We start from the raw sequence: 27,172 nt of genomic DNA, 5'->3' as shown, positions 1-27,172 counted from the left end.
CATAATTTCTGAACCTACATTTCCTTGTTTGCAAAATGATAGTCAACCCGGTATTTACCTTCTGGATTTGTGGTGATTCCCAGAAACTGTGAGAGCAGGGAAACGCACAACATTCATAAGCTACACCTGAACATGTTACCTACTGTGTATATTCATTCTGCACTTCCACTCGAGGCAGAACTAGCAGGAAGAGAGTCCTATAGTAGGAAAGGGGGAGGCATACATTGGGGTGGACCATGAGGGATTCAGGGCTGAATGATGGAGGAAACCTCCCAAATTATCTTCCCGGTTAACGTTTAGAGAAAAATCTATTCGCACCTTCTTCCAACATCCTTGAGAATGTAAGCCCTTCAGTATTTTTTTCCCCTACAACTCACTGGATGGCCACGACCACTGGATGTTTTTTCTCGGTGTGTACTTTTCAAGATATCTTGCAGAAGTTTCCCTTTAGGAACCTTCTCTTTGTTCTCATGTGATAGAGGCTTCTGAAGATAGGATTATACATATAAAAAAAATGCCACTTGGTCCCCAAAATTCCACCACAGATAAACCTGCCCAAAACACCCACCGAAAGCCCTCCTTCTGGAATTAAGACATTCCCCTGTCTTTGCCTTCAGTTAATAGGACTTTAGCTAGGATTTACTTGCCAGTGTTGACTGCTTGTTATAGGCCTCAAATGCATTGTCTTATTTAATCCTTGAACCAATTCTATGAAGTAAGTTCCGCCATTTGCAGAAGCAGAAATTGAGTCTCATGGAGAGGATGTCACTTGTTCAAGGTCATGCTTTAAACCCAAGTTTCTCTTCCTCTAACCTTTAACCCACTACCTTACGGACAATGTATTTGACAGGACAAGTGAACAGCTCGAATGTGTATGGCGAGTGTGTTGTCGGGGCAGGTTCGTGTGTTGGGGGGTGTGCGGGTATGGGAGGGTGTGACCAAAGGGCCGCTGTGCGTAGGCAGCCATATGTGCATGACGGGGGTGGGCATGCTCCGTGGCTGAGCCAGAGTTCCTGCCTAGGGAGCCCACCCTGGGTTCCTCCCGTCATCATGGAACTCTGAGATTCTGAGCTTTGAGGGGCAAGTTGGAATTTAAACTTGTCCTATGAGACTTTGGAGGCCCTCGTTATTATACTCGTTCCCCTGGGAAGGACACGTCCACACAATCATCGTGAGACGCTCACTATTGAAATAATCCACTTCATCTCAAGTCTCTAGCTAGTAGGAAGAGCTTTTATGATGGTAACTTCTTTCCTACTGGGTCATGCCTATCAGAGCCCAGAGACCTCAGGAGGTTTCCTGGCGTAGCTCTCTCAGTGGACTTCAATGAAGGGTGGTTGTCAGACATTTTTCATTTTGGCTCCACTTCTGAGGGAGCCTCTGACTTGAGCTCCTCGGTGTCCATGGGCCCATTAAGCTTTCCCGCTGCCTGGGCAGAAACGTAATTTCTGGAATAAGAAGAGTGGGCTTTTTCTCTTTTTCCTTAACACCTTAAGATAAGAAATTGTGACATACCTACCACTGTTTTAAGAGAACATAAGGACTCATTCATTAACAACAACAGAAGAAGAGGGACGCCTGGGTGGCTCAGTTGGGTAAGCATCTGCCTTCAGCTCAATTCATGATCCCAAGGTCCTGGGATGGAGCCCCTCGTTGGGTCCCCTGCTCAATGGGGAGTCTGCTTCTCCCTCTACCCCTCCCCCCTGCTCATGCACTCTATCTCTCTCAAATAAAGAAATAAAATCTTAAAAAAAAAAACACAGAAGAACAGAAAGAAAGGAGAAAGGGAAAAAGAGAAAGAAAAAAGAGAAAGAAAAGAGAAAGTATTAGTATGAGAGCATTCATACCCATGGGGAAACCCTTATTTTTAGAGACAATAAACTTGTTTTTGGTCAATAATGCAGAGTAACTTTGGAGTTAGACAGACTTGGGTTTTGAACTGACCACTTTCTAACTTGGACAAAAGACTTACCCTGAGTTTCATATCTCTTTCCTGTACAATAGAATAATAATATTCATGCTTCTCAAACTTTAATGTGCATATAAATCACCCAGAGGTGTGGGTAAAATACAGATTCTGGGGGAATCTGTGAGTATTCATGCAAGCACACAAGATTCCAAGTTGCAATAGGATCCAACTGATCGGCTTCCTCCTCGTTGCTGCAACCATCACCATTTGGTGCTGCACAAAGACCAGACACTGGGAGGTGTGCATAGCTGTTCTCTGGCAGGGGAAGGTCAGGTCGCGGGATCTAGATCGTGAGGCTTAGTTGACGTTTGCTTCTGAAATTTGCTACTGAACTTTGTTTTCCCTAAGGACAAAAGAGCTCTCCTAGTGTTTTCTTGTTTCAGAACAGTTCCCTTGGCGCACTTCATGAATATTGAAAAGCAATCAGATATCCAGTCCCATTCATCCTGGAGTTGACTCATGGGGGACTGCACACGTACTTTCCTCCAGTCCCTTGTGGTGCTTATTGTCTATGGAAGTATGCACTGGTGGTTTCTGTTGACGCTCTGGCAAAACACAATCAGAGATCAACAATGCTCCATGCAAATCAGCAACCGTAAGAAGATATATTGAGGCAGGCTCTTGACACTTGGGAGCGAAGCAAAATGTATTTTGCATCCAAAATAATGAGCAATAATTCTACCATAGAGTTTCTCCGATTTTCACCCTGATGGAATTAGCCAAGTTATATCATGCAAGAAAAATGTAGAGTAGGTATATGATGATGTGATGATGACATCATTGTAAAAGTCAGTTATGAAACATAGATAGTACCAATGGAATTTTCCAAAATCAATGGATTGTTTCATTAGGCAGCTTAACTTGACTCTAGAGCCAATAGTTATATCTTCCAAAACTATTGTTGATAATAATAGCTAATACTGTTTACCACGTAACAAATACTGTTTACAACATTAACTCATTTAACCAATTATGCCCATTTTCATGTGGAGATGTGTTATTAAAGAGTACACGTCTTCTATGTACAGATTTCTGTTTTCTCCGCCATTTCAAATAAAGAAAAAATGAAATAAAATGTTCCTTTATATATAAAATTTGTCATTAAACCCATTATTTACTAGGAACTGTGTTTCAGTAGAACCACAGCATCCATCAACTCAAAAAGTACAGCTATAACAAATAAGACATTTAATCTCTGTTATCTTGCAGTATATTATTTGACAAATATTTGTGGAAACTCTAAACCAATCCAAGCATAGGTACAGGTACTAAGAAAATAGCAGAGAGCAAGACAGACCATCTTCCTGCCCTCAGGGAACTGACATCCTAAAGCAAGCTAGAATTCAAGTCATAGCATTGTGGCTATGTAATACTATTATCGCTATAATTTATAAAAGTATAGAAGAGTCACTATGATTTCCATGTTGATAGATGAGGACAAGGTGAACTAACTTGGTCATATGTGGTGGGGTAAATTCAAACCCAGGTCTGGCTTAAGTGTTCTAAGAAACACATTTTCTCCTATAAAAAGGAAAATAATACTTATTTTACAGTATGACTGGGGTGGAGGCGATAGTAAAGTATCTGGCACACACATGGGAGCTCCTCAATAAATTATAATTTGTAGTAAGAGGAGGAAAATGATTCATAAACTTGAGTGTCTACCTTGTGTTTTTCACCTTCTTCAAAATGGAACAGCTCCTTTAATGAGGAAACTTCTCAAAAGTTCTCCCTATGCAACTGTGTTTTGGAAGATTCAAGATACATTTTTCTATAATATAACTCTAACTTACCAAGAGGATTGAATTCTACTCAGAGATCATGAACATATATGGGGCCCAATGAATGTTTGTGAAGATAGTGTTTGTGTTCTACCCATTACAAGTATCCATCTCAGCCTTCCTGAGATGCAGGTATGGTAACCCCCAATTTTATGAATGAGGAAACTAGGTTCACAGAGGTTAAATAACTTGCCCTGGGCCACACAGCTTGTGAGTGGTGGATTCATGGCTCCAACCCAATACGTGGAGACCAAAACTATTATTTATACAGAATTGCTTTCTATATGACACACAAATAAAGCCTTCCAGGATTTACCAACAACTCCTTCCTCAGAACACAGAGAATGCATTGATACTGGTCTTTCTCTTTTCACTGAAGAATGAGGAAATCTTCAATAATTAAACGTCTATTATTTGCTTATTGGGTGTTGGCCAAGGTAAACACCTCTATGTCCTATGCTCCAGAAAAGGCAAAACCAAGGAGACACTGTCTGTAATTTCAAGGAGGCTTTTGTCTACTTAGGCAGAGAACTCTGAGACAAATGTCATAGAGATTATGACATTCATTTTTTGAGAGCCCAATTCCTGTACTTGGTAACTGTATTGATAAACATTTGAGAGGTTTATTATACCTTAGGGACTTTCAATGCTTTGTCATCCTCAGGAAAACATCACTAGCTGGGTGCTCCCATTATCATCACTTTGAGATGAGAAACTTGAATCTTACAGAGATCATCTTCCCTGCTTTATCTGCCTACCAAGTTCCTGAGCTGGGATTTGAACTCATCAGCATTTCTTAGCTAATATTCCTTTGGCTTCATTCAATTATACAGTTTCCCTTGTCAAAAGTGCAATACTAAGTTGAACACAAGGGAATTGAGACATTACAAATTGCCTCTCTTGCATGCAGTTTGTGAAAACCAAGGCATGCAATACAGTAAGGCTATGAGGTAGTATTCACTGAATGCTTTCCTGTGCTAAGAACTCTGTCTGCATTGTTTTCACAGCGAATCTCATGAGGTTGGCTATTATTATTCCTGCTGTTTCCATGAAGTGTGGGGGCTTTACTCAGGTTGTGATGTTGGTTCTAACACCATCCATGCTCAGATGTGGGAGGTAAGTCCTCGACAGATCCACAGTCAGAAAGCAGATCTAGGACTTACACCAAGTTCAGTCAAAGCTTTGAAGCATGAAAATATACTACCATTTAATACATTTGAAAGAATTTTGGTTTTTTTCAGTAGTGGAAACCAGCTATTGTCCTTCCAAGGACTTTTCCACTCTACCCTCATCATACAAGCTCACACACATGCACACACACACATAACCACACTTTGTCATCCGCAATGGCTCGGTGTGACGGCTGGAGTATAATTATCCTTTCAAGACTTGGTAAGATTTCCCAGAACCAAACAGAGGGCCTGAGCCTGTCTTGGTAATGATGGTGGACATTTATAAGATGCTTCCACATCTCTCATTAGTAATTCCCAGCAGAATCCCAGGCAGGATGACTCACAGAGGCGAAGTAATGAGCTAGGCATGAGGCCTGGTTAGGAAGAGTGTTTCTGGGACCAGGCTCAAAGCAGTTGTTTTGAATTGAGCTGCACCTTGTCAAGGATGGATATGTGTTGATGTCAACCAAGTTTACAAGAACCAATCTTCTTCCCTCTGCAATCCAGTATAAAAATGACCGGGGACTTTCTCCACTGGCCATGAGAAACCAATCTCCCGGAAATAAGAAAGTCCTCGCTGGCTGTTAGGACACTAAAGACTGCCTGTGCTACCAAGGGTCTACCGGGAGTTTATAAGGCAACACAGTGCTAAAGTCATATGAAAATCTAGAAAATATGCTTGGATGATCTGTCCATTTCAGTGAAAATCTAGAAAATATGAAATCATTTCCCTTTCTTCTTGGGTGCACCTGCAGAGAGAAAGAAAGAAAAGAAAGCAAAGGAAGGGGAATAACTCAATGTCCGACTCAACAGCACAGCTATTTCTTGACCATTCACTATGTGCCAAGCACCTGCCAGAAGCAAGATACACAATGGTCCGCTAAATGCGTCTTGTGTTTGGGGCTGCTCTTTTTTTAAAACACCATTAGCACAGAAGGCAAAGTTGTATCACACAGCCCCACTCAAACTGATCCCATAACACTCACCCCCCCCCCCCCCGCCTTGGTGATACTCCCACTTAAGAAAGGTTCCCAATATTCTGAGATATTCTTGGTTTAACAAAAGATGATGTAAAATGCATGATGTATATAATAAGGGCTAGAATCAGAAAATCTGGGGTCTGAATCCCACATGAGCCACATGTGACATCGGACTTAATCTCTAAGCTTCAGTCTTATTGATTCCTTTATTTTCATCATTGGGCTGAACTTTTGTACAATGTCCAGCTTAAGTGCCTGGTTTATCATAAGCTCTCATATGTATACTATATAAAATATATATAGTACATATAGTATATAATCTACCATATGTGATATATAATATGTACTATAGAATGTGTATGTAAATAGATGTCAAGGTAAGCAGATATAATGCATTTACCAACACATTGTAACAGTAGATAAAATACATTGTATTAACATAAGTAACGTTATAATTAATATAATACATTATATTAACAGAGTTATTTTTATTAACATTAGCAGTCATTAACATCTCAGGACAAATCTGAAATGACAGAGTTCAAGCTCAATGTGGACTGCTGAAGATTCTCAAGAAACAAACCAGAGGTTTACAATAAACTCGCCAGGGAAGAGTGGCCAAAAGTAGGGTCAAAAAAGGCTCGGTCACGTGACTCGGGCCTTAGTTCCTGCGCAGGTCAGAATGACAGACCACGAAATACTTTAAAACGATCAACAAAAGTCTCCAACTTCTCTTCCTGAATTAGTAGAGCAAGTTCTACTCTGGCCAGCCACGAAGGCTCTAGAAGTTGAGTGCGTGTGTGCGTGCGTGTGGCCCCGCGCTGGCTAGGGGACTTTGTGGGGGTTGGTGGGGCTGCACGGGCGCATCTTTGCGCGGGGCAGTCGGTGTCCAAAACAGAGGCGGCCGGTAGACGTGGGAGAGGCAAGCCAGCTCCTCAGCAAACCTCGCTTTCACCACGTTTCCTAACTCCCCAGAGGGGTAACAAAAACTCTATGGGTGCTGACTACCGGCCAGGCTCTGCTGGTGGTGCTTTCCCTACGGTAATCCATTAAATCTTCCTCACAACCAAACAATGGAGCCCCCAGGGAGGAAACCACAAACCCAGCGGGCTCGCCTGGCCCAAGTGAACACCCGAAGGTGAAATGCCCTCTCTGGATGCCTTTCACTTAAGTCTCCAGCACCCCACCTTGGGAGGCGCAGAAAGCCAACCTTCCTCCAAAAAGAGTTCCGTCCCGGCTGGCAAGCACTGGCTCCCCGGAGGGCTGCGGGCTCCGGGGGCTCCCCGGCAGGCGCCGGCAGCCTTTCCCCGGCCGCACTCGGAGACCTCGCCCGCCCTGCAGCGCGATTGTGCAAGCGCAGGGCTGCCGCGCGGCCGCCACTGTCGGCTCCTGCCCGCCGGGGCAGGGCGGGGAGGCGCGCTGGGCGCACACCCGGTGAACTCCGGGTGGAGTCCGCGGCGCTCCCGCCCGGGGAGCAGCGCACCCGTCACCCGAAGCCCAGGCGCCCTCGCTCACCTCGCTGACTCCATCCTATTTCCACCCCCAGCCCTGCCCCCCCGCCCCGGGTCCCGCGTCCCTGCGAGCCGGGCCAGCCGGGGCCCTCTCCGCCCTACTCAGCGTGCTCATTGGCCACCCAGGGCCTACCCTGTCTCCATAAATACATGGTCCCTGGGCATGGAGCGTGGAGAGGGATCGGAGGAAACCGCCGCGCCGAGCAGCATCTCTCCACACTCCCTGACACCTCCTCTTCGCCGCCCCAGACCTGGACGTCGGTCTCGCAGATCCACAGGCAGACCCATACCCCTTCCCATCCTCTTCGAAGAGACACCCAACCCCAAGAAGCACCCCTCCAGCCTTTGGGGCCAACGCTCGGCCGGCACCCGCGCCCTGAGGCTGCCGCACGCGGCAGCACCAAGCATCCTTGCCCAAGGTCCTTTCTTCTCCCTGCTCCTCTGCCGCGCCCTCCATCGCACCTGCGGGCCCTCTTTGCCTCTGTCACCCAGAATCGCCAAAGCCCCAGATCCCGCCTGCCCCTCTTCAGCCAAATCGCGTTTCCCGGTCCCCGCGCACTTCCAAGAGCCCGGTGTCCCCCGTTGCCATGAGCTCCCCCATCGGCAAGAGCCGCTCCCTTGTCGCCTTCCTCCAGCAGCTGCGCCACCTCGGGCAGCCACCCAGACCCGTGACGTCCGCGGCGTGCGCACCCCCTGGGCCGCGGGAGGTGCCCCTCTGCCAGCTGATGGAACCCGGCGAGGCGCAGGACGCGGCCGCCCTACCGGGCCCCACCAACTGGCCGCTGCTGGGCAGCCTGCCGGAGATTCTCTGGAAGGGGGGCCTCAAGAAACAGCACGACACGCTGGTAAATGCCTCGTCGCGCCCCAGTTCCCTCTCCCCTCCCTGCCCTGCGCTCCAAACCCTCAGCGGGGCGCGCGGCCCGGGCGCACAGTGCGCTCGAGTGTGGCGGTAGCTGCGGCCCCGGGAGGCGGGAGGCGGGAGGCGGGAGGAGCGCTCCCGGGACTGCGAGGGACGCGCGCTGACTCGGTGCGGCCCGCTGCAGGCGGAGTACCATAGGAAGTACGGCAAGATTTTCCGCATGAAGTTGGGTTCCTTCGACTCGGTGCACCTGGGCTCGCCGTGCCTGCTGGAAGCGCTGTACCGCACGGAGAGCGCGTACCCCCAGCGGCTGGAGATCAAGCCGTGGAAGGCCTATCGCGACTATCGCAAGGAGGGCTACGGGCTGCTGATCCTGTGAGTCCAAGAGGCAGGATGGGGGCCGGCGGCTGGAGCTGACGCTTTTGAAAACTGGGAGAGGGTTTTCAGCAGTTGTCCCCCCCCCCCCCCCCCCCCCCCCGCTCCACCCCGTACGCAGGCAGCGGAAACACGAAAGCCTGCACCCGGTGCAGTCTCGAACGCTTGCTAGATCAGAGTGGGCTGAGAAGAGCGGCACTGTGCACCCACCACCTGTCTTCTTTCTAGCAAATGGGTAGGGCCGTGCCTTTTCAATGAAAGGCCCAAAGCGTTACCCACATTGTGGTGTTCGGACTTTTGGGCGGGTTGAGGATCGGAAGTCAGCGTGCCAGGCCAACGTATTATATACAAAGTTATCCCTTACGATTGCCTGTAACCCCCTCTTGTGAGCTCAAACGCCAGAAATTAACTTCTTTTGCTTTTGACAGCTACCTTCCTATCTGGAGGGGACCCGTTCCCCCTCCAGAAAGACCCCAGTCTAGTCAGAAAGGTGGGATGAGGAGGGACATCAAGGTGGCATTCTTTTAGATACATCCATTATGTGATTGGATTCCTCTGCTTTCTATTGTTAGCATTTAACAAGTTATCGCTTCAAAAAAAATTCAAATTGTAATGCCTAATAGTTATATTTTTCAGGGTATATTACTGGAATTAAAAGCCATAGTAATGCGTGGTGCATCACAGGCTGTGTGGTCTGGTATGGGGTCAAGGAAGAAAGTGGATAATTAGAGCAGACTTTTACAGCTCCAGTGAACCTCTGACTGTGTATTATTTGGAGGCAATGTCAGAATTCTAGGGTTGAGGTAATCCAAGTCAATGGATTAAGAGAGGAAAAATTTTTCTCAAACAGATCTCAGTTGCTGATGAAGGGGAGGTTTGGGTGCCCACTCTTCCTGCTGAGAATTGAGGCATCTGGTCTCCCAGATCAGCCCCAGCCAGGGCACCTCAAAAGCCCTGAGCCCAAATTACCTGGACTTCACCTTTCTGGCGTCATCTTTGGCGGGGAGGAAAGGTGGTTTTTCATTCTGTTGTCAAGCCAGCCCCAAATATTCCAATGCTCATGTTCTCTGGAGAGCTCTTGCCATGATTCTGTGTTCATTTGATTATACGGTTCACATAGTTGCAGAACTGGAGGGGGGGTGTCTTTGCTTCTCCTCTCTTTTCCTTTCAATTTGCCTTAAATAGAATTCTGCTTCTCTCCTAGGGAAGGAGAAGACTGGCAGAGGGTCCGGAGTGCTTTTCAGAAAAAACTCATGAAACCAATAGAAATTATGAAGCTGGACAACAAAATCAATGAGGTTTGCAGATTGGGAGCAGCTTTCTAGCGGTCTCCTGGGGAGGGAGAGATGTTTATGGAACTTCAAGTCATAGCTACAGAGTGCAAGCAATTTGATGGTTCGGGGTCTTCCTTTTCTTCCTACTCTTCTCCACATCCTCCTCCCCAAACCCTCATTCGTCCTTCCTTCACTCTTTTATAAGGTAATATCTCAATAAGGGAATGATTCTAAGTAGAGACTGCAGTAGATGACAGCCTTGAATTTGGATCTCAGCCCTCCATCCCTAACTCTCTAACTTGACTTGACTATTCCCTTAGCTTCCCTAAGCTTCACTTTCCTAATCTATACATTGGGCATGACAGTTCCCATTCCACAAATTTGCTGGGGGAATTAAATGAGATAATGCTTGTAAAATTCCTAGGCCATGCCATTTGAGCTGGGTTTTGCTAGATAAATAGGAGCCTTCAAGACAGAAGTTGAAGAAAGGCATTCAGGCAGAGAGAGTAGCTTGCTGAAAATAGGGAGGCATGAGATAGCGCGGTGCATTCAGAGAATAGTATATTCAGTGCAGCCAAGTGGCTAGGCTTTCTCTGAAATGATACTGGACAGAGGGCAGCTCTTAATGTTTCTGTATCATGGTAAGGCATTTAGACATTATCCTTTAGTCAACAGAAGGCCTAAGAGGGAGGTATTTAAGTATACAGTATTCTCTTTACTTCTAATCACTCTGGGCATTTATTTGGAACTGAACTTGAACCCAGATAGGATCAGACAGGTGTAAGATTACAAACCCAGAAGGTTTCAGGGGCCAGTTAATTCATATACAGGTGTAAGGAAGGCCCAGCAGGGATTTTAACAAACAGAACAGTGCGTGCTCTTTCTGGAAGGGACAGCGGCCCCAGCTCCAGCAAATGACTGCCACGTAGGAATGCAGACCCAGGGTCTCCAGATTTTATCATTATTATTTTTTTTTGATAAGTAGTGAAAATTCCATGGGTTAATGTGAAATTTCTGGAGTTTTTTCAATGGTAACAATTTCATAGTCTTTTTTTGATAAGCTATGTGGACAAACTCAAAATGCCCATTGGTTACACAGATGGGCTTTGTAGTCACACTTACCCTGTTCCAGGCCCCAGCGTGGCCACTTTCCAGCTACCCGTCCAAGGGCGAGCACCTCAGCCCCACTCGAAGCCCGTTCTCTCCTCTGTTAGGCAGGAAATGAGAGTAATGACAGTACTTTCTACCTCACAGGGCCGTAGGATCAGCTAAGATAACACACTTCACGTGGTCCTTGGTATGATACTAGCCTTGTTAATCGTCATATGTTAGTCATCTAAAACCCTGATTTTGGCAGCTGGCATCTAGAGCCCTTATATAACTTGTCCCAGGTCACAGAGCTATTTAGTGAAGGAGCTGTGTCCCGAATTTGTGGATTTTTCTGCTTCCAAGTTCAATATGCTTGAACACAATACCAACCAGTAAAGAGATGTTTGCTGGCCCAGATATATGGAAGTGGCAGACCTCACGGGGCTTGATGGGTTGTGCCAACAATCACTTGGCTGATTCCTCCTTCATGGCTTCGTCCCCATTCTGATTAGAAGAAATGTTTTCCTTTTCTTAAATTTAGATCGGAAGTGGAAACCTAAGCTTTAGGGTGGTTTCAGGAAAAGCTGAGAAAATAACCTGGGACAAGGTTGTTAGGACAGAAGGTGAGCCCCCAGGGAGAATATATAATTAGTGTTGCTTCAGAAGGAATAACATCACAGGCAGTGAGTATACAAAGTAGCAAGACCTGAAATTAGCTTACTGAGCCTTTATACTTTTGTTTTCCTTCAATGACTGAAATGTATCTTCTATGGATTCTTTCTTTTAAGGTGTTGGCTGATTTTATGGGTAGAATAGATGAGCTCTGTGACGAGAGGGGACACATTGAAGACTTATACAGCGAACTGAACAAATGGTCATTTGAAAGTAAGTTGTCTTCACTGTCTTGTTTGATTTCCTGGTGACTCTGTCAATAACTCTTCTATAATCATACACTGTTGCTGGCAATGAAGGGCCATTTGTGCAGTCTTCTCATGCTTTCAGGCACTCGAGTTATGCTTTGCACTATGGGTTGTTTATGTAGTCATTCAGCGGACATTTATTGGACACCTGCTATGTGCCCAGCACTGTGCTTAGTATTAGAGACACAGCAGTGAACAAAACAGGCAATGTCTGTGTTCCCATGGAGCTTCGAGTCTAGTAGGGTTGATGATCAATAAGTAAACACACTTTAATATATTTTTCCAAGGGGTAAGGGATTCAAGAAAGAACCTAGGTGCCTAGAGGAGGCAGGTCTGCTTTGGGAAGGAGACAGTTAACGGGAGACCTAACAGAGCAAGCCATGGGGCATCCGTGGGAAGATGGTTCCAGACTGTGGAGACAGGAAGGCCAAATACCCCCAATGTGGAAACATGAGTGATGTCTCCCAGGCTTCCAATTTGCTGGTGTGAGTGGATGGTAGGGGAAGGGAAAGAGGGGCGGGGAAGACCAAGCCAAGGGCTGTAGGTTCTGGCCAGAACTTGAGCTTTTAGTCTGAGTCAGATAGGAAGCCATGGAGGGTTCCAAACAGAAAAGGGGATGATCTCTTTCTTTGAGGAACACTGCAGGAACAAAAAGCAGAGCTCTGCCTGGACCAGGATGCTGCCCCGTGGGGATGCAGGCAAGGAAGCTGTTTCCATGGAATGGGTAGGCACCTGACTGAGGAGGTTTGAGGCTGTGGGAGAATCTGAGAGAGCTGACTCAGCTAAGCTCGGCCAGGGACTGCTTCGTGGCAGTGGTGCCATATCAGCTGAGGCCTGGTAGATGAGTAGGAGTTCGCCAGATGGAGGTCAAGGAAGGAGCAAAGAAGATTCTGTTGAAGGAACAGGAAGATGTTCAGAATGACCAGAGCATGACCAACAAGGGAGAGGCATGGCGAGGGCAGAGGATGGGAGGAGGGCAGGGGCCAAACCTTGTAAACCAGGGATGGGAACTTGGCTTTGAGCTTGGAAGTACCTGGGAGTGATATAGAGGGCTTTTAACCAGAAGGTGGCTTGGACTGATTTGCTGGGAGGATCACTCTGGATGCAGATGGGAGGGTTGGAGAGGGCTCTCCAGGATGGAGCCTTTTGCTGTGACCTATCTCCACCATCAACTCAGAGACCATTTGACTATCTTAGCACATTAGAAAGCTCCGTGCAAAGAAGAAAACCACGGAAGGTGTTAAGGGAAAGGGGAGGAGAATAAAGTAAGGGAATGATTAGAGAAGAGAAAGGAAGTGTATGTTTTGGAAATTGTCCACTGGAAATACCCGAATGAAGGAGTAACGAATGCATGTCTTTGCAAGTCAAAGAAGATCAGTGGTTTAAAAATTATTGTCCAGCGTTATGAGATGTCTCGAGGAGGGCAGTCCACAGCTGGCACTCAGCGATGTCCTTGAGTACTCTCCATCTTTTTGCTCATCCATCCTTAACTGGTTGGCTTATTGCAAAATGGCTGCTACCCCTCCCGGCCTCACCTCTGCATTCCAGGCAAAAACAAGAAGAAAAGAGGGAGGAGCTAAGCCAGCTGTACTTGCCCCTTTTATTAAGAAAGCAAAGGAGTATTTTCCTTAAGCCTCATTGGCCAGACCTGGGCCATGCCGCTTCTCAGGCTGCTACAGGAAAGCCTGGGGAAATCAGGGAACAGGAATGTCACCAGAGTCTTAGATCAGTCCACTCTCATTGCCTGAGGATTGATACACTAATGCTCTAAATAAAATCGGAGATCTCTTAAGGAAGAAATGGGGGAGAATGAGTATCAGGGAGGCCATTAACAGTGTCTGCTACACATAATATCGATGACAAACTCTGACAAAAGCAAGCATTAGGAGACATTCATTTGCGTATAAAAATGGCTATATTTTCACCATGGCATTTCTGACCAGGAGGTTCTGCAGGGGATAGGTAGGTCAGTGGACATGGAGACAACTTCTAGAAGGTGAGAAGAGTGTCATGCCCCTTTCTCTCAGCTTTTTTGCCTTTCCTCTTAGAAAAGACCTCGCTCTTACAAAAGATGGATTCGAACTTTTAATAGCCAGCTACTCACAGACCCCAGTGCTGCTGCGATTGCGTAACTCTTGATTATTTTAAATGACAGGCATCTGCCTAGTGCTCTATGAGAAGAGGTTTGGACTCCTCCAGAAGGATGCAGGGGATGAAGCTTTGAACTTCATCATAGCCATCAAAACAGTAAGCATCCCCCTGAGGAGAGCAATTTTCCCGATTTACAGAACTTCACGCACGTGCATCCCGTTTCCCCAGGAGGGGCCACACACCTCTATTTTATTACACTAGTTAAGTGTTCATTTCAATGCATCATATGTTTTCACATGTGTATGTGCACGTATACTCGTAAACCAGGAATCACGCTACATCATTGTCGACGCACGTTTAAATAGGTATTTCAGTTAAAAGACAGTCGATTAAAATACTATTTGAAAAAGAGTCTGAAAATGTTCAGAGGTAATATTTTTGAATCGTTTTGATCCCACATGGATGTGATAGATTCCATGAAACTGGTGTCAAAATGTCGGACATTGGGAAATTAATGGAAATGGAAGTCAATATGGAAGAGATGGTTTTCCTTCTTTCTCCTTCTTTTTAAACATGTAGGTCCTAAGATCACATTTTTTACTAAACACATCCAGTGGAAAATCATCCCAAAAATCATTTTCATTGTGCCACCAGGGCGGGGTAGGTCTCTGCGCCCAGCACGGGATGGGGAGAGTTCCTGCTTTGTGGAAGCACGGGGCGTGGATCATGTAGGGCGCTCTTCTCCCATGTGACAGTGGTCTCTGAGAGGTAGTTACCAGAATGAAAGCCACTGTGTTCCTCACAGATGATGAGCACGTTTGGAAGGATGATGGTGACCCCAGTCGAGCTGCACAAGAGCCTCAATACCAAGGTGTGGCAGGCCCACACGCTGGCCTGGGACACCATTTTCAAATCAGGTAATGTGGACACACACACACACACACACACCCCACAGCCCCATCTCTGGAGCTGCTGCCAGAAGGCTGGAATGATCTTGACTTCATGACCTTGATCCTTTGATGGAGTTGCGCCTCCTGATTATTTCCAGCTTTGGAAACATGAGTTTAGAATCCCCCTGGTATAGGAAATTCTATAATAAGGAAAAGATGGCTTTGTGTAGTCTTTGGGAGCCAGAAGTGGTTAAAAACAAGAGCTCTGGAGTCAGAGATACCTGGATTCAAATCCCAGCTCTGTCATTGGGGTCGCAGGTTGACCAAATGTGCTGTATCGCCTTCGTCCTCAGAAGTCTTGTCTCTCAAATGGACTAATAACAATAATGATACTTACCTCAATGCAACTGTTTCTAGGTCTAATACAGATAATGTAAAAACCTGACTTATCTCAATACCTAATGATTCTGACCTATTTCTGCCACATCACAAGGAGAATATTGGTCCTATGAGTATTGTTCTATGAGTTACCAATATGTACTAGTAAGAGGATCTATATCATATCATACCATGTCATATCTCTTATACACACATAACCATATACTCATTTAATTCTCACCAACAACCCTTTCAAGTAGGTCATTCTATTAGCCCTGAGGAACAGAACTGAGGCACAAAGAAGTACCTTTGTCAGGATGACATGCTGGGTGATGGCAAAAGCCAGGGTTTGAAGCCAGACCGAAGGGCTCCCAAAGCTCTAGCTTTAGCTGCTGTACCGCTTACGGTTGTCGTTATTACTGTCAACCTTGCTGTTAGTATTATTCCGGTGGTGGCTTGCCTAGGGGATTGAAATGAGGGAGACATGGGTCTAGAACATTCTCTACGAACGTTAGAAATTTCTGCTACCTTCGCCAGCATGCAGGGCACTGCCCTTGAGTGTGTGTGTGTTCATGTGTGTTTATGTTTGGTGACACTGGGGGAGCGTCTTTCCTCCCCTACAGTCCAGATTTGGGAGCCAAGTCCCACCAGGCCTGTATTCGTGTGTGACCAGATCAGCGAGACACCTGGATCTGGGTGCAAGTTCTGATCCTGACAGCAGACCCAAATCCCATCTCTGTCTTGTGACGATCTCTTCCAAACTCTAAGCTCTTACCACTTGAAACTGTGACCTGAGAGCAGTGGCAGCAGCACCTGGGAGCCCATTAGAAATGCAGACTTCCAGGCCTGCCCCAGACCCCTGATTCAGAATCTGCACTTTAACAAGATGCCCAGGTGATTCTTCAGCATGTTAAAGTTTGAGGAGCACTGCTCCCCCAGGCACCGATCCATCCTTGGTTTCTTAACAACAAGGCAACATTAGCTCCTTGAAGAAATGATCAGTGTCCCTGAAAAGGCCTTTTAATGTCACGGGGAGGATTTTATCTGGGGTTCTCTGGCATTCTTTCTCATCGTCACCGTCACCTGACTTCCTTTCCCTCTTCACTTCTCCAATAGTCAAATCTTGTGTCGACAACCGCTTAGACAAACATTCTGAGCAGCCCAGCGCAGATTTCCTCTGTGATATTTATCACCATAATCAGCTGTCCAAGAAAGAATTGTATGCAGCAGTCACAGAGCTCCAGCTGGCCGCTGTAGAAACGGTAAGGGGCATGATGTCGGTTTGCTAAATGAACGGGCTGGAAAATCTTTTTCAGGATGAATTTTAAATACTCCTTCAACTCACTCAGTCCACAAGGATTAACTGAGCAGTGGCTTAGCAGAAATAAAAAGTCTCCTACGAGATGCTGTGGGAGACCCAGGGCACAGCCTTGGTCCTTCAACAGGTGATAGCAGGTGAATTCATGCGCTCTAGAGGGGAAAGTCAAGTGCCACAATAAAGACACAGGCTGCTACAGGAATTCAGAGGCAGTAAAATGCCACATCATAGAAGGACTTTTAAAAATCGAGTATGTTCTAAAAGATTGTGGACTTTGCCCCCGAAGTGCCTGACTATGGTTGTTACTCTAAAAATATTGGCATGCTCTCTGCCAGTCCATTTATTTTTTTCTGATTAAAAGCATAAACATAGTGAGTCCAGGAAAACTTGCTTTTGACTTATATGAAATAACCAATTTGAAATACCAAGATTCTGTCCCCAGTGTGCTGGGTTCTCCTGGCAGGTACACAATCCAACCAGACTCCACAAATTCTGACAGGGGTCCCGGTGGGTTTGACCGTCTTCAATCTGTTCTTTGCACCATCACTGGAAAGATGTGTACTAATATTCCTCATGACCCAACAGTTCATACACCTATAATTGCTAAGAAAAATATGTCCTGGTTCATTTCTTTCCATGTTTCCCCTTTCTTTCGTGTTTCGCACCCAAAGAAAAAGTAGGGTTTTCTATATCGGGTGGGGGAAGCAAGGTCTTCATTTCTCCTCATGCTCCAGGAGGCTGTTAAAAGGAGGAATTCATTTTGTTGACCGTCATACTGATTCACTTAACCTAAGAGGCTCCTTAGGGTGATAAAAGTAAAGGTTCACCGAGTATCTTTTGTTTTCAGCGGGAATGTGAGCTCCATGGGAGATGACTTGGTTTTGTCAGCTGCTATATTCCTAGGATTTGACTAGTACTTAGCATAAAGTAGGTGCTCAACAAATACTTGATAAATAAAAGAAAGGATTCAGAAACGACTGAGTGCCTACTGTGTGCTTGGCACTGTTCCAGGTGCTTGAGGGACCACCATGAACCAGAGGCCAAGGTCGTGGCCTTCATGGAACTGAACTGTGGGGAGGGAAGTCCAACTAGAAACATGTAGATATACCAGTAAATAGGATTATTTCAATTAATGATAGGAGACATGGAGGAAACCTTCTGAGTGTTGGGCTAGAAGGAGATGGAGAGGGGACAGGGTTCCTCTCCGAGGAAGTGATCCTGAAGCCGACTGAAATGATGAGAGAGAGGCAGCCAGGGCAAGATCCAGTGGAAGAGCTCTCCGGATAGAGGAAACAGCATGTGCAAGGGTCCTGGAGCAGAAAGATGGTGGGAGCTGGAGACCTAGCAAGTGTGGTCAGGTAGACGCTGGAGAAGTCAAGGGGCCGTATTCACCAGAAGCCTTAGTAAGCCATTTGGATTTTATTACACCTGTGATGGAAAGCTCTTGGGGTATTATAAGCAAGGAGCAGCCTGATCAAATTTTTGTTTTGAAAGGAGGGCTCTGGTTGGTGTAGTGAAAGAAGGCTCTAGAAGAGGCAGAGCAGAAGCCAGGAGGCCAGCTGCGAGACGGATCTCCTCCACGGAGGTCAAGCCAGGATAGTTAGTGCCTGCAAGGTTTCCCAGGACATTTTCAGCCCCTGCAGTTACCCTAAAAGACTCAGGCTGTCTTACAAGGCTTTGGTGAAAGCTACAGTTATCTGCCTCTTGGAAACTCTATTTGGTACTTGTGGTAAAGGCCCCGCTGATATGGTTAAATGTTTCTTTTTTAGTCCTGGCAATTCTGGAAGTCACTTTTGGAAAATCAGAGAAATTTGAAAGTGTATCTAATTTGGTGGCTACGCCCTCTTCCTGTTTTGTAAATTGGACTCTTGTAATAATGCCGCCCACAGTTCATTTGCAGCTGAGGCTACCGCTCCTCTGACATGAAGAAGCCTGCCTTGAAGGCATCTTCTTCCCAAAATAGTAAATGCCATTGGCTCCAAATCGTCTCGAACTTTGCTCGTTTCTGTCAGGGGTACATGGCACTTAGCAAAACCGTCTTCGTGTCTGCAATGACCATTTTTACAGGAATATTCGGCTTACATTAGCTTAAAAAAAAAAAAAAGCCTGAAAACAAATACATATGACTACCCTCGGTGACTATTATGAAGCTAAAAGCTACACTGGCTATTTCAGCCAGTATTTTTTCTCCACTTGTCGCCTTTGGAAAGGAAGTAAAGCATGACACTTGAAAGACCATGAGCCTCTGTCAGAAGCTGTGGCTGGGTCCTTCAAATACTCAACTCAGTGCCAGAATTTCTTATTTTGGTGTTGGCACCCTCCTACCAGGGCTCTTTGCCTGTGGCTGAAACCCAGGGTTTCATAGATAAGGCTTTTTCCTTGTTGTTGTAACTTTTTAGGGTGTGACAAAAGAAAAAACCCTCCCTTTTAAATTCCAGAAATGCAGCTTCTTATGCATTTGCACTATAAAATTAAAAAGAAAAAACCTCAGGGGTGCCTGGGTGTTTCAGTGGGTTAAGCCTCTGCCTTCGACTCAGGTCATGATCCCAGGGTCCTGGGATTGAGCCCCATATCGGGCTCTCTGGTCAGCGGGGAGCCTGCTTCCCCCTCTCTCTCTGCCTGTCTCTCTGCCTACTTGTGATCTCTCTCTCTGTGTCAAGTAAATAAATAAAATCTTTAAATAATAAGAAAAAAAAAAGAAAAAGACAAAAACTCATTAGAAACACTGCCATGATCTCCATCCCTCTATTCCCACTGAGGTATACTATTCATTTTCTGTATTAAACAACTTTTGATTAAACGCTTTTTTATTTTGAGATAATTAGAGAGTCACTGCAGGTCTAAGGAAAAATAGAGGGGAGCCCCTGGGATCCTTCCCACAGCTTCCCCCAGTGGTAACATCTTGCAGAAATAAAGCCTTATGACACCTGGAAACTGACACAGATACAGTCCTAACCAGCTCGCTCTCCTGTCACCAGTTCCACATGCTTCTTTTGTGTTCGGACAATTTTTGTATCAAACTGAATTGTAAGTGTCTTAATGCAGCTGATTATTTCAAAGAGTCTGTTGACTAAGCTATCCTTAATTGGCATTATTTTCTAAAACAAAGCTGACTTTTCAAATACTGTAAAGTGTAGGCATCAGCTTTCATTCAGCTCATAATGGTTTTGAGGCAGTTTATTTGCCAAAACTCAAGTTTATGTCCATTTGCCTTTCAGACAGCAAACAGCTTAATGTGGGTTCTCTACAATTTATCCCGTAACCCCCATGTGCAGCAAAAGCTTCTTAAGGAAATTTGGAGTGTATTGCCTGAAAATCAGATGCCACGGGCAGAGGATTTGAGGAATATGCCATATTTAAAAGCCTGTTTGAAAGAATCTATGAGGTGAGAACACATGCTTAAGCCAACACAGATACGCTGGAAAACCATTCTCTTAAATGTACAATGAGGGGCCTCCACACCCACAGACAACACCCATCGTCGACTCAGAAACATTTAACAAACTGCAAAATAAATACATAAGCATTAGGTCCATATTCTTTCACTATTATTCATTTCTTAAATCATTTGGGCCAATTCTAATAAATCTCTAGAAAGTCAGTGTCCTCCCCTTTCAATCAGTAATAATAATAGTCTAATGAATGCTATAAGCTCTAATTAAGGTTAGGGGCATAACTGAAGGATATGAGAAGAAATTTAGCAAGAAAACCATATTATTATTTGATAAGACAAAGAGGCATCTTTGTCTTTGAGCCTCTGGGATAAAATGCTCTTTGGAAATTCTTTTTACACCCTTTCTGGAAAACAAAACTCACAACATTTTAGGATTGGGAAAAAGACAGCTTTCACTTCAGGAAGAGCAGATAGGAGAAACTTAGAACAAAAGTCAGGCTTAAAGGTGATGTGGGAAACACACACATTTGCAGTCCAGAATGAAACAGGAGAAAATCAGCATTAAGAACTACTAAGCAGGGACGCCTGGGTGGCTCAGTTGGTTAAGCAGCTGCCTTCAGCTCAGGTCATGATCCCAGCGTCCTGGGATCGAGTCCCGCATTGGGCTCCTTGCTCTGCAGGGAGCCTGCTTCTCCCTCTGCCTCTGCCTGCCATTCTGTCTGCCTGTGCTTGCTCTCTCTCCCTCTCTCTCTCTGACAAATAAATAAAATCTTAAAAAAAAACAATATTAAAAGAACTACTAAGCAGTTACTGGGGAGTTAACCAATACAATAAGGAATAAAAACAGGAGTTATAAATTTAGGGAAGAAAGAGACAGAACCTCTCGGGATGTCTGGGGGTTCAATCAATTAGGCGTCCTACCCTTGATTTCAGCTCAGGTCATGATCTTGGAGTTGTGAGATCAAGCCCAGTGTCGGGCTCAGCACTGGGCTTGGAGCCTACTTAAGATTCTTTCTCTGCCCCCCCCATATATAAATTAAATAAAATAAAACTTTCTTTCTAAAAAAAAGAGACAGAACTTCTATGTGAGAGTTGTGATCATGCTCCCTTTTTGAGTTTGAACTTATGCAGGAATTATTTAATCAGTATCTCCATCCCCACTGCTATTTGATCTAGAGATTGGTCTGTGCTTACCTTTACATTTTAATTTTGTTTTTTTCAGACTTACCCCAAGTGTGCCGTTCACAACTCGGACGCTTGACAAGGCAACGGTTCTGGGTGAATACACTTTACCCAAAGGAGTAAGTAGGATTCATGCAATCTGTACCTTATTGAGCTTTGAACGATACACTTTCCAAAATATTCGTCGGATCTCCATAAACACTTTCCCTGGGAGAACATTCATTTTGGAAATATGTGTATCTTAGTATATAGCTGACATGTTGCATTGTATGGTGTTAGGACTAATGGTTTGGGAAAAAAGAGACCTAGATTCAAACATAGCCTTGAGTGAGTTACCTAATCTTTGTGAACTCAGCTTTGTCATCTGTAAAATGGGGATAATAATGGAACCCACCACATAGGGTGGCATGAGAATGTGATGCTAAATTTTAAACTTCTTTACCTCTTTATCACCCGGTATATTTCTATCACTAAATACATATTGGCAATCATCATATTATAAACTCGTGGGTTGCGTTTAAGTTTGCAAGGTGGTCCCTTTTGCCAATTTTGCTGTTCAAATGTTTCCTTCTAGTTGTTTTACACCATTTGTGTTTCTGTGTGTTTTTAGACAGTGTTGATGCTAAATACCCAGGTGTTGGGGTCCAACGAAGAAAATTTTAAAGATTCAAGCCAGTTTAGGCCGGAACGTTGGCTTCAGGAGAAGGAAAAGATTCATCCTTTTGCACATCTCCCATTTGGTGTTGGGAAAAGAATGTGCATCGGTCGCCGACTAGCTGAGCTCCAGCTCCACTTGGCTCTCTGCTGGGTAAAGCTCTCATTTCTGCACTTGTGCTCTCTCGTACTCCACAAGGCAGGAGGATGGGGTGGGTAATTCTGCCTTTTTGGTGCATGTGTGTTCCAGATGGTCCGCAAATACGACATCGTGGCCACGGACAACGAGCCGGTGCAGATGCTACATCTTGGCATCCTGGTGCCCAGCCGGGAGCTCCCCATCGCCTTCCGCCAGCGCTAAGAGCCTCAGGTGAGCATCTGGTGGGCTGTGACCGGCCCAGGGGTGAGCTGAGCTCCGAAGTCAGCGAGACTCAGGTTTGAATCCTTGCTCGCCACTGACTGGCTGGGGACCTGGACCAGTTCCTTAACCTTTCTGCTGCCATTTTTTTTTTTTAATTTTTAATTTGTAGAATGGGGACCAAAATCATATCTTTCTAGAAAGTTGATATGTTTCCAAATACTTAGCCTGAATCCTGGCATCCAATAAGTGCTCAGTAAAGGCAAGATGCCATTACGAGTTTTGTGTGTGAGTATCAGGGGTGGACAAACCTTTTCTGTAAAGGACCAGCTAGCAAATAGTGTAGGCTTTGCAGGCCTTGAGATCTGCCCCAGGGCCACTGAACTCTGCCTTGTAGCTTGAAAGCAGCCTCACACAATTTCTTGACAAACAGGTGTGGCTGTTTTGTTTTCTATCGCTGCTACAACAAATTACTAAAACAAATTATGTACAAATTGCTTAAAACTTGTATTAAATAATAAATGTATTACCTTGACAGTTTTGTAGATCAGAAGTCTGGCCCAGCTCTTACCAGGCTAAAATCAAGCTGCTGGCAAGGCTACATTCCTTTCTGGGGGCTCCAGGGGAGAATCTATTCTCTTGCTAATCTGGGTTGTCCACAGAACTTAGTTTCTTAGGGTTGTAGGACTGAGGTCCCTATTTTCTTGCGGGCAGCTGAGAGCTAATCCCAGTTTTCCTTAGTTCATGACCTCTTCCTCGATCTTCAAAGCTAGCCAGAGCGACCTGAGTCCCTTTCCTGGCTTCGAATCTCTCCTCCTTCTGCCATTCAGGATAATCTTCCCATCTCAAGGTCCATAAGCATAATCGCATCTGCAAAATTCCTTTTGCCATGCCTTCACAGGCTCTGGAGATTAGAGCATACACATTTCCTCAGAGCCATTATTCTGTCTACTAAAACCATTCCAATAAAACTTTATTTATAAATACAGGTGGCCAGCCTTATTTGAGCACAGGGCTTTGGCATACTGAACCCTGAAATGTAAGTGTATATATTTACTAGCCTGTGTTAAATATCATTTACTTATACTTCTTTAATATGTAATTGGTTTTTACTTTATTTTCCAGATTTTTTTTTAACCCCGACCAAGAACAGCAATGTTTACCCTCCCACAAGAATGGTGCTTATGACTTCTACATTCCTGGAAAGCTAACTTCAATCACCAGAGCATGAAACAGCACATAAAGAACAGTTAGGCCCTGGTGTTTATACTCTTTCTTCAGTACAATTGTTCTGGAAGCTGCACAGTCTGACTGTCTGTAAAGATGATGGTATTTAATAAGATTGTATCTGACTCAGGAAACCAGATTGTTGGGACGCAAGGCACTCCGAGGGGTATACCGCTGGCTTCCTTGAACCAATGTCAGCACCATCTTGGCTTACGTAGAATTACTCATAATACCGCTTTCTCTTGCACATTCCGTGATGTGACAAGGAGACCAGGCATTTTCCAGTTAGTCTGGCAAAGTCACTAAATGTTTCTCTTCCTTCCCTACCAAATTCACTGCTTGGTTCTTTACTTCTCAAAAGTGAGTTTACATTTCACAATGAAAGACCTAACGTATGCTAGCTAAATCATCTGGGACTTGGGGTAATACTGGCAATCCGTTTATTGTAGCTCTGTTTAATGTAATATTTGGGGAAACACTTGTTTATAACGTAAGAAAAGCTGTATGTTAAAGTTATCTGGTCTCTGTGAAACCGCATTTTTCCTGTTTTGAAATTGCAGCATTATTGGGAAATCAGAGAATAACTCTATTTTAAGAAATACTTTGATGAAGTCAGAACCTCTTATCTAAGAAGGCCTTAATGATTCACCATGGCATCATTTTGTCAAAAGATTCTGAAATTCTTTATTTAGCTAATGGATTTCCCTCTAGCATTAAGAAGTAGATCCACAGTTTTTAAATTGTGTCTGTGTGTGTGTCTGTGTGTGCTATAATGACAATTTTCAAGTCATTTTTAAAAATATATATGGTATTTGACTTAGGATCTATGGTTTAGGACAATGTTCTAGTGTCCAGTTACAGTTTCAAAAATATTTGGTGACTTCTCATGCTTTGATTTCCCCTCTATAGAAAAGTAGTAAAGTGTGCATACATTAGAGATTAACTATATAAACCATTTTATGTGATTGGACTTCCTTGAGAAAATACAATTTCATAATGGAAAATGCATAGAGATTTACCCCATACTTAAAACTTTGTAAAAATGTTTTTACATAGTTTATTTTTAATATACATTTACTACTACTTTTCTTAAACACATACTATATATTTCTGTATATTTGAGAAAGATTTATCTTCCTAGGTTATATTTTTAGGATATTTCAGAAGTATACATTTATATCCTTTTATTTGAATATGTACCTATCACTGAGATAAGTGCATGCTGTCTCCCTACTGTGAAATTATTTTTAGAATGGTAAATCTACATGTGTCGTCAGATCTCATTTGTATGCCTTCTTAGAATTATCTGAAAATAAAAGTTTTGAAACATTCTAGAATGGTTTCCTTTTTGTTGCATTTGTTACATCAAAATTTAAAGTTTTAAACTTCGTCTTACTGGAAGACTTTCCCAGGAAGGCCCTTTTACAAGCCCCATAGCACAAAATCTGGTCTGACAAAAAGGTGGACTTCCCTAACAGTTTTACAGAAAGATGATCATTTGAGTGGCGAAATAATTTTCCCTTTTGTTTTTTCAATATTTTTCAAGCCCATTTAGTTCTGTCTGAACCACACCTGCCACCAGATGTTTGCAAACACTTCCAGCTGATCTCGTCTGTTCTTTGTACACTGGCCATTTTGGCCTTCTCAAAACCCAAAACCAATTGTCTCATCCTTGCTTCTGTGGTGTCCCATTGCTTTCATGTAAAGATGCAATTTTTTTTTAAGATTTTGTTTATTTATTTGACAGACAGAGATCACAAGTAGGCAGAGAGGCAGGCAGAGAGAGAGAAAGGGAAGCAGGCTCCCCACCGAGCAGAGAGCCCGATCTGGGGCTCGATCCCAGCACCCTGGGATCACAACCTGAGCCGAAGGCAGAGGCTTTAACCCACTGAGCCACCCAGGTGCCCCAAGATGCAATTTCTTAAGCCAGACATCAGTGTCCTGGAAAATATGGCCGCACTGAACCATGGGCCCCAACCCACGTCCCCCACACCCAGATGCCTCCAGACCCCGCCACACTGGCTTCTGCCAGTTTCTCTGATTCCCTCAACACTATTGACCCACGAGGTTTTGCACCGCGCATTCTTCCTTTACCTGCTCTTCCTCTTACGCGCCACTCAGAGCTCTGCTCCAGCTTCCTGCAGGAAGCCTTCCTGGATGACTGAGACGCCCCAGAGGCTGGTCCTGGCATCAGGATTCATTAAGGAAGTGATTCAGGAGGAGAGTGTGAGGGACTGAGCGCAGCAGGGTAGGAGGAGGAACCAAAGCAGGTACAATTTGGGGCGGGGGGGGCAGAGGGGAGGCGCTCCAGTCTCAGCTGGATCCCTGGGGAGCCCTGGGCACGGTGCTTACCCAGTGAGTGGGTTTGTCCTCCCTGGGGCCAACCCTCTTCAGGAGGTCCCTGGAGGATGCACCCTCCCGGTACCTCTGGCTCTGAGAGATGTCCACACAGAGTGGCTCATGGAAGCCCAGATTCATCCTGTTGGCAAGACTCATGGCGAGTCATAAAACCTTGTTGCCGAGGCCTGGGAGACCGGGTGGAGTGCGGTGCTGGTCACAGGGTTAAGGTGACTCAGATCTATTATGATCGTCACCAGTGACACAGGCCATTCAGCGGCCCTTATCCTACGTCTTCTCCAGTCCCTGTTCTGCCTCCCTTGAGGCCAACTCAATTCTTCAACTTGAGCAAATTCTAATGGATACGTACAGGAAACCGGTTCATAATGATAGATGGAGAAGACAGTCCCCTCACTCGGTGGCGTCCGGATACTTCGTTGAGAGTGGGAGGGAAGAAAAGACGGAAGGCAAAGACGGGGAGAATGGAGAGATCAGGAAACTTGCTGGACGTTTGTGGCAAAGATCCCACACATGGCACCGCTCCTCGGAAGAAGAGAAAATCATTTATGGAGTAACTGCTTATAGGCAGGTGGCAGAGGAGAAACGTGTTCCGGCATCGGAGGGAAGGCGAGCTGTGTGGACGGGTGAGGGCCAACACTTGTCTTCATGATGTAGCTTGCAGATGGGCTGTGATGATAACTGTAGGCAATTTTTTTATTGCTTTCTTGCTCTGAGAACCCAAGTCTCCAATGAAACGCCTTTGAGTTACATGTCCTGTAACTCCATGTTGGTGTCGTCAGAAAAGTACGGACAGAAGGTTACTCACCTCACTTGGGATTCAGTTCCCAGAGGACCCATGTCCTAGTTGTGTGACTTGGTCGTTCACTTACCCTCCCTGAGCCTTAGCTATTCCATGCAGGCTGACAAACCTCACGCAGGAGTGTTCTTGTAGGGGTAGAAAATTTGACGTGTGCCTGGCTCAGGGCTTGGTGTGGAGCAGGAGCAGTGTCTGAAGTCATATTTCTGGATCAAAGGGGCAAACATGAAGCAACTTCCCTTGGAAGGTTTCTTTCCAGAGCACGTCCGGTGAAATGTTCTGGACCCAGATGGGAAAAATGGGATGTGATAACAACATTTAGAGAAATTTAATCATTTTTACCTCCTTATGGAGCAGAAGTTAGAACACTGGGAGTCAAAAGAATTGGTATGGTTTTTATTTCTGTTCAGGGATTTCAGGAGACTGATGGAGAATTACCAGGGCAATTAAAAAAAAACATTTATTCCATCAGACCCATGGTCTAAATGTGGGAGCTTTTGTGCTAAATCCTGGAAAATAGGAGTACCTGGGTGGCTCAGTGGGATAAAGCCTCTGCCTTTGGCTCAGGTGATGATCTCAGGGTCCTGGGATCAAGC

At 45.1% G+C, this 27,172-nt stretch overlaps 1 protein-coding gene across 4 annotated transcripts; it reads left to right on the top strand.

The window, feature by feature from the left end:
• The first annotated feature begins 7,588 nt into the window (after window positions 1-7,588).
• LOC125109083 (1,25-dihydroxyvitamin D(3) 24-hydroxylase, mitochondrial) lies at window positions 7,589-24,756 on the top strand. Of its 4 annotated transcripts, none has more exons than XM_047745726.1 (12): window positions 7,589-8,258; window positions 8,457-8,647; window positions 9,852-9,945; window positions 11,799-11,895; window positions 14,086-14,177; window positions 14,827-14,938; window positions 16,406-16,551; window positions 19,826-19,992; window positions 21,224-21,302; window positions 21,794-21,991; window positions 22,092-22,207; window positions 23,321-24,756. In XM_047745726.1, exons 1-12 carry the CDS (start codon window positions 8,001-8,003, stop codon window positions 23,424-23,426), a joined length of 1,656 nt encoding a protein of 551 aa, XP_047601682.1. In that variant the 5' UTR covers window positions 7,589-8,000; the 3' UTR covers window positions 23,427-24,756. The 4 variants fall into 4 exon arrangements, with proteins under 4 accessions (XP_047601682.1, XP_047601681.1, XP_047601683.1 ...); XM_047745725.1 differs by having other exon boundaries at window positions 23,312-24,756; XM_047745727.1 differs by having other exon boundaries at window positions 7,592-8,258; window positions 22,088-22,207.
• The last annotated feature ends 2,416 nt before the right edge of the window (window positions 24,757-27,172 follow it).

The sequence above is a fragment of the Lutra lutra genome, chromosome 9 (assembly GCF_902655055.1).
Source record: "Lutra lutra chromosome 9, mLutLut1.2, whole genome shotgun sequence".
Taxonomy (NCBI): domain Eukaryota; kingdom Metazoa; phylum Chordata; class Mammalia; order Carnivora; family Mustelidae; genus Lutra; species Lutra lutra.
This window is presented reverse-complemented; position numbering and strand designations above follow the sequence as displayed.

What these genes read in the sequence shown, in the direction of transcription:
- LOC125109083 (XM_047745725.1), top strand. Translation starts at nt 8,001, where the DNA reads ATGAGCTCCCCCATCGGCAAGAGCCGCTCCCTTGTCGCCTTCCTCCAG. An exon ending in TCATCATAGCCATCAAAACA is followed by an intron (nt 14,178 to 14,826) that starts GTAAGCATCCCC and finishes TGTTCCTCACAG; the next exon opens with ATGATGAGCACGTTTGGAAG. An exon ending in TGTTTGAAAGAATCTATGAG is followed by an intron (nt 19,993 to 21,223) that starts GTGAGAACACAT and finishes TGTTTTTTTCAG; the next exon opens with ACTTACCCCAAGTGTGCCGT.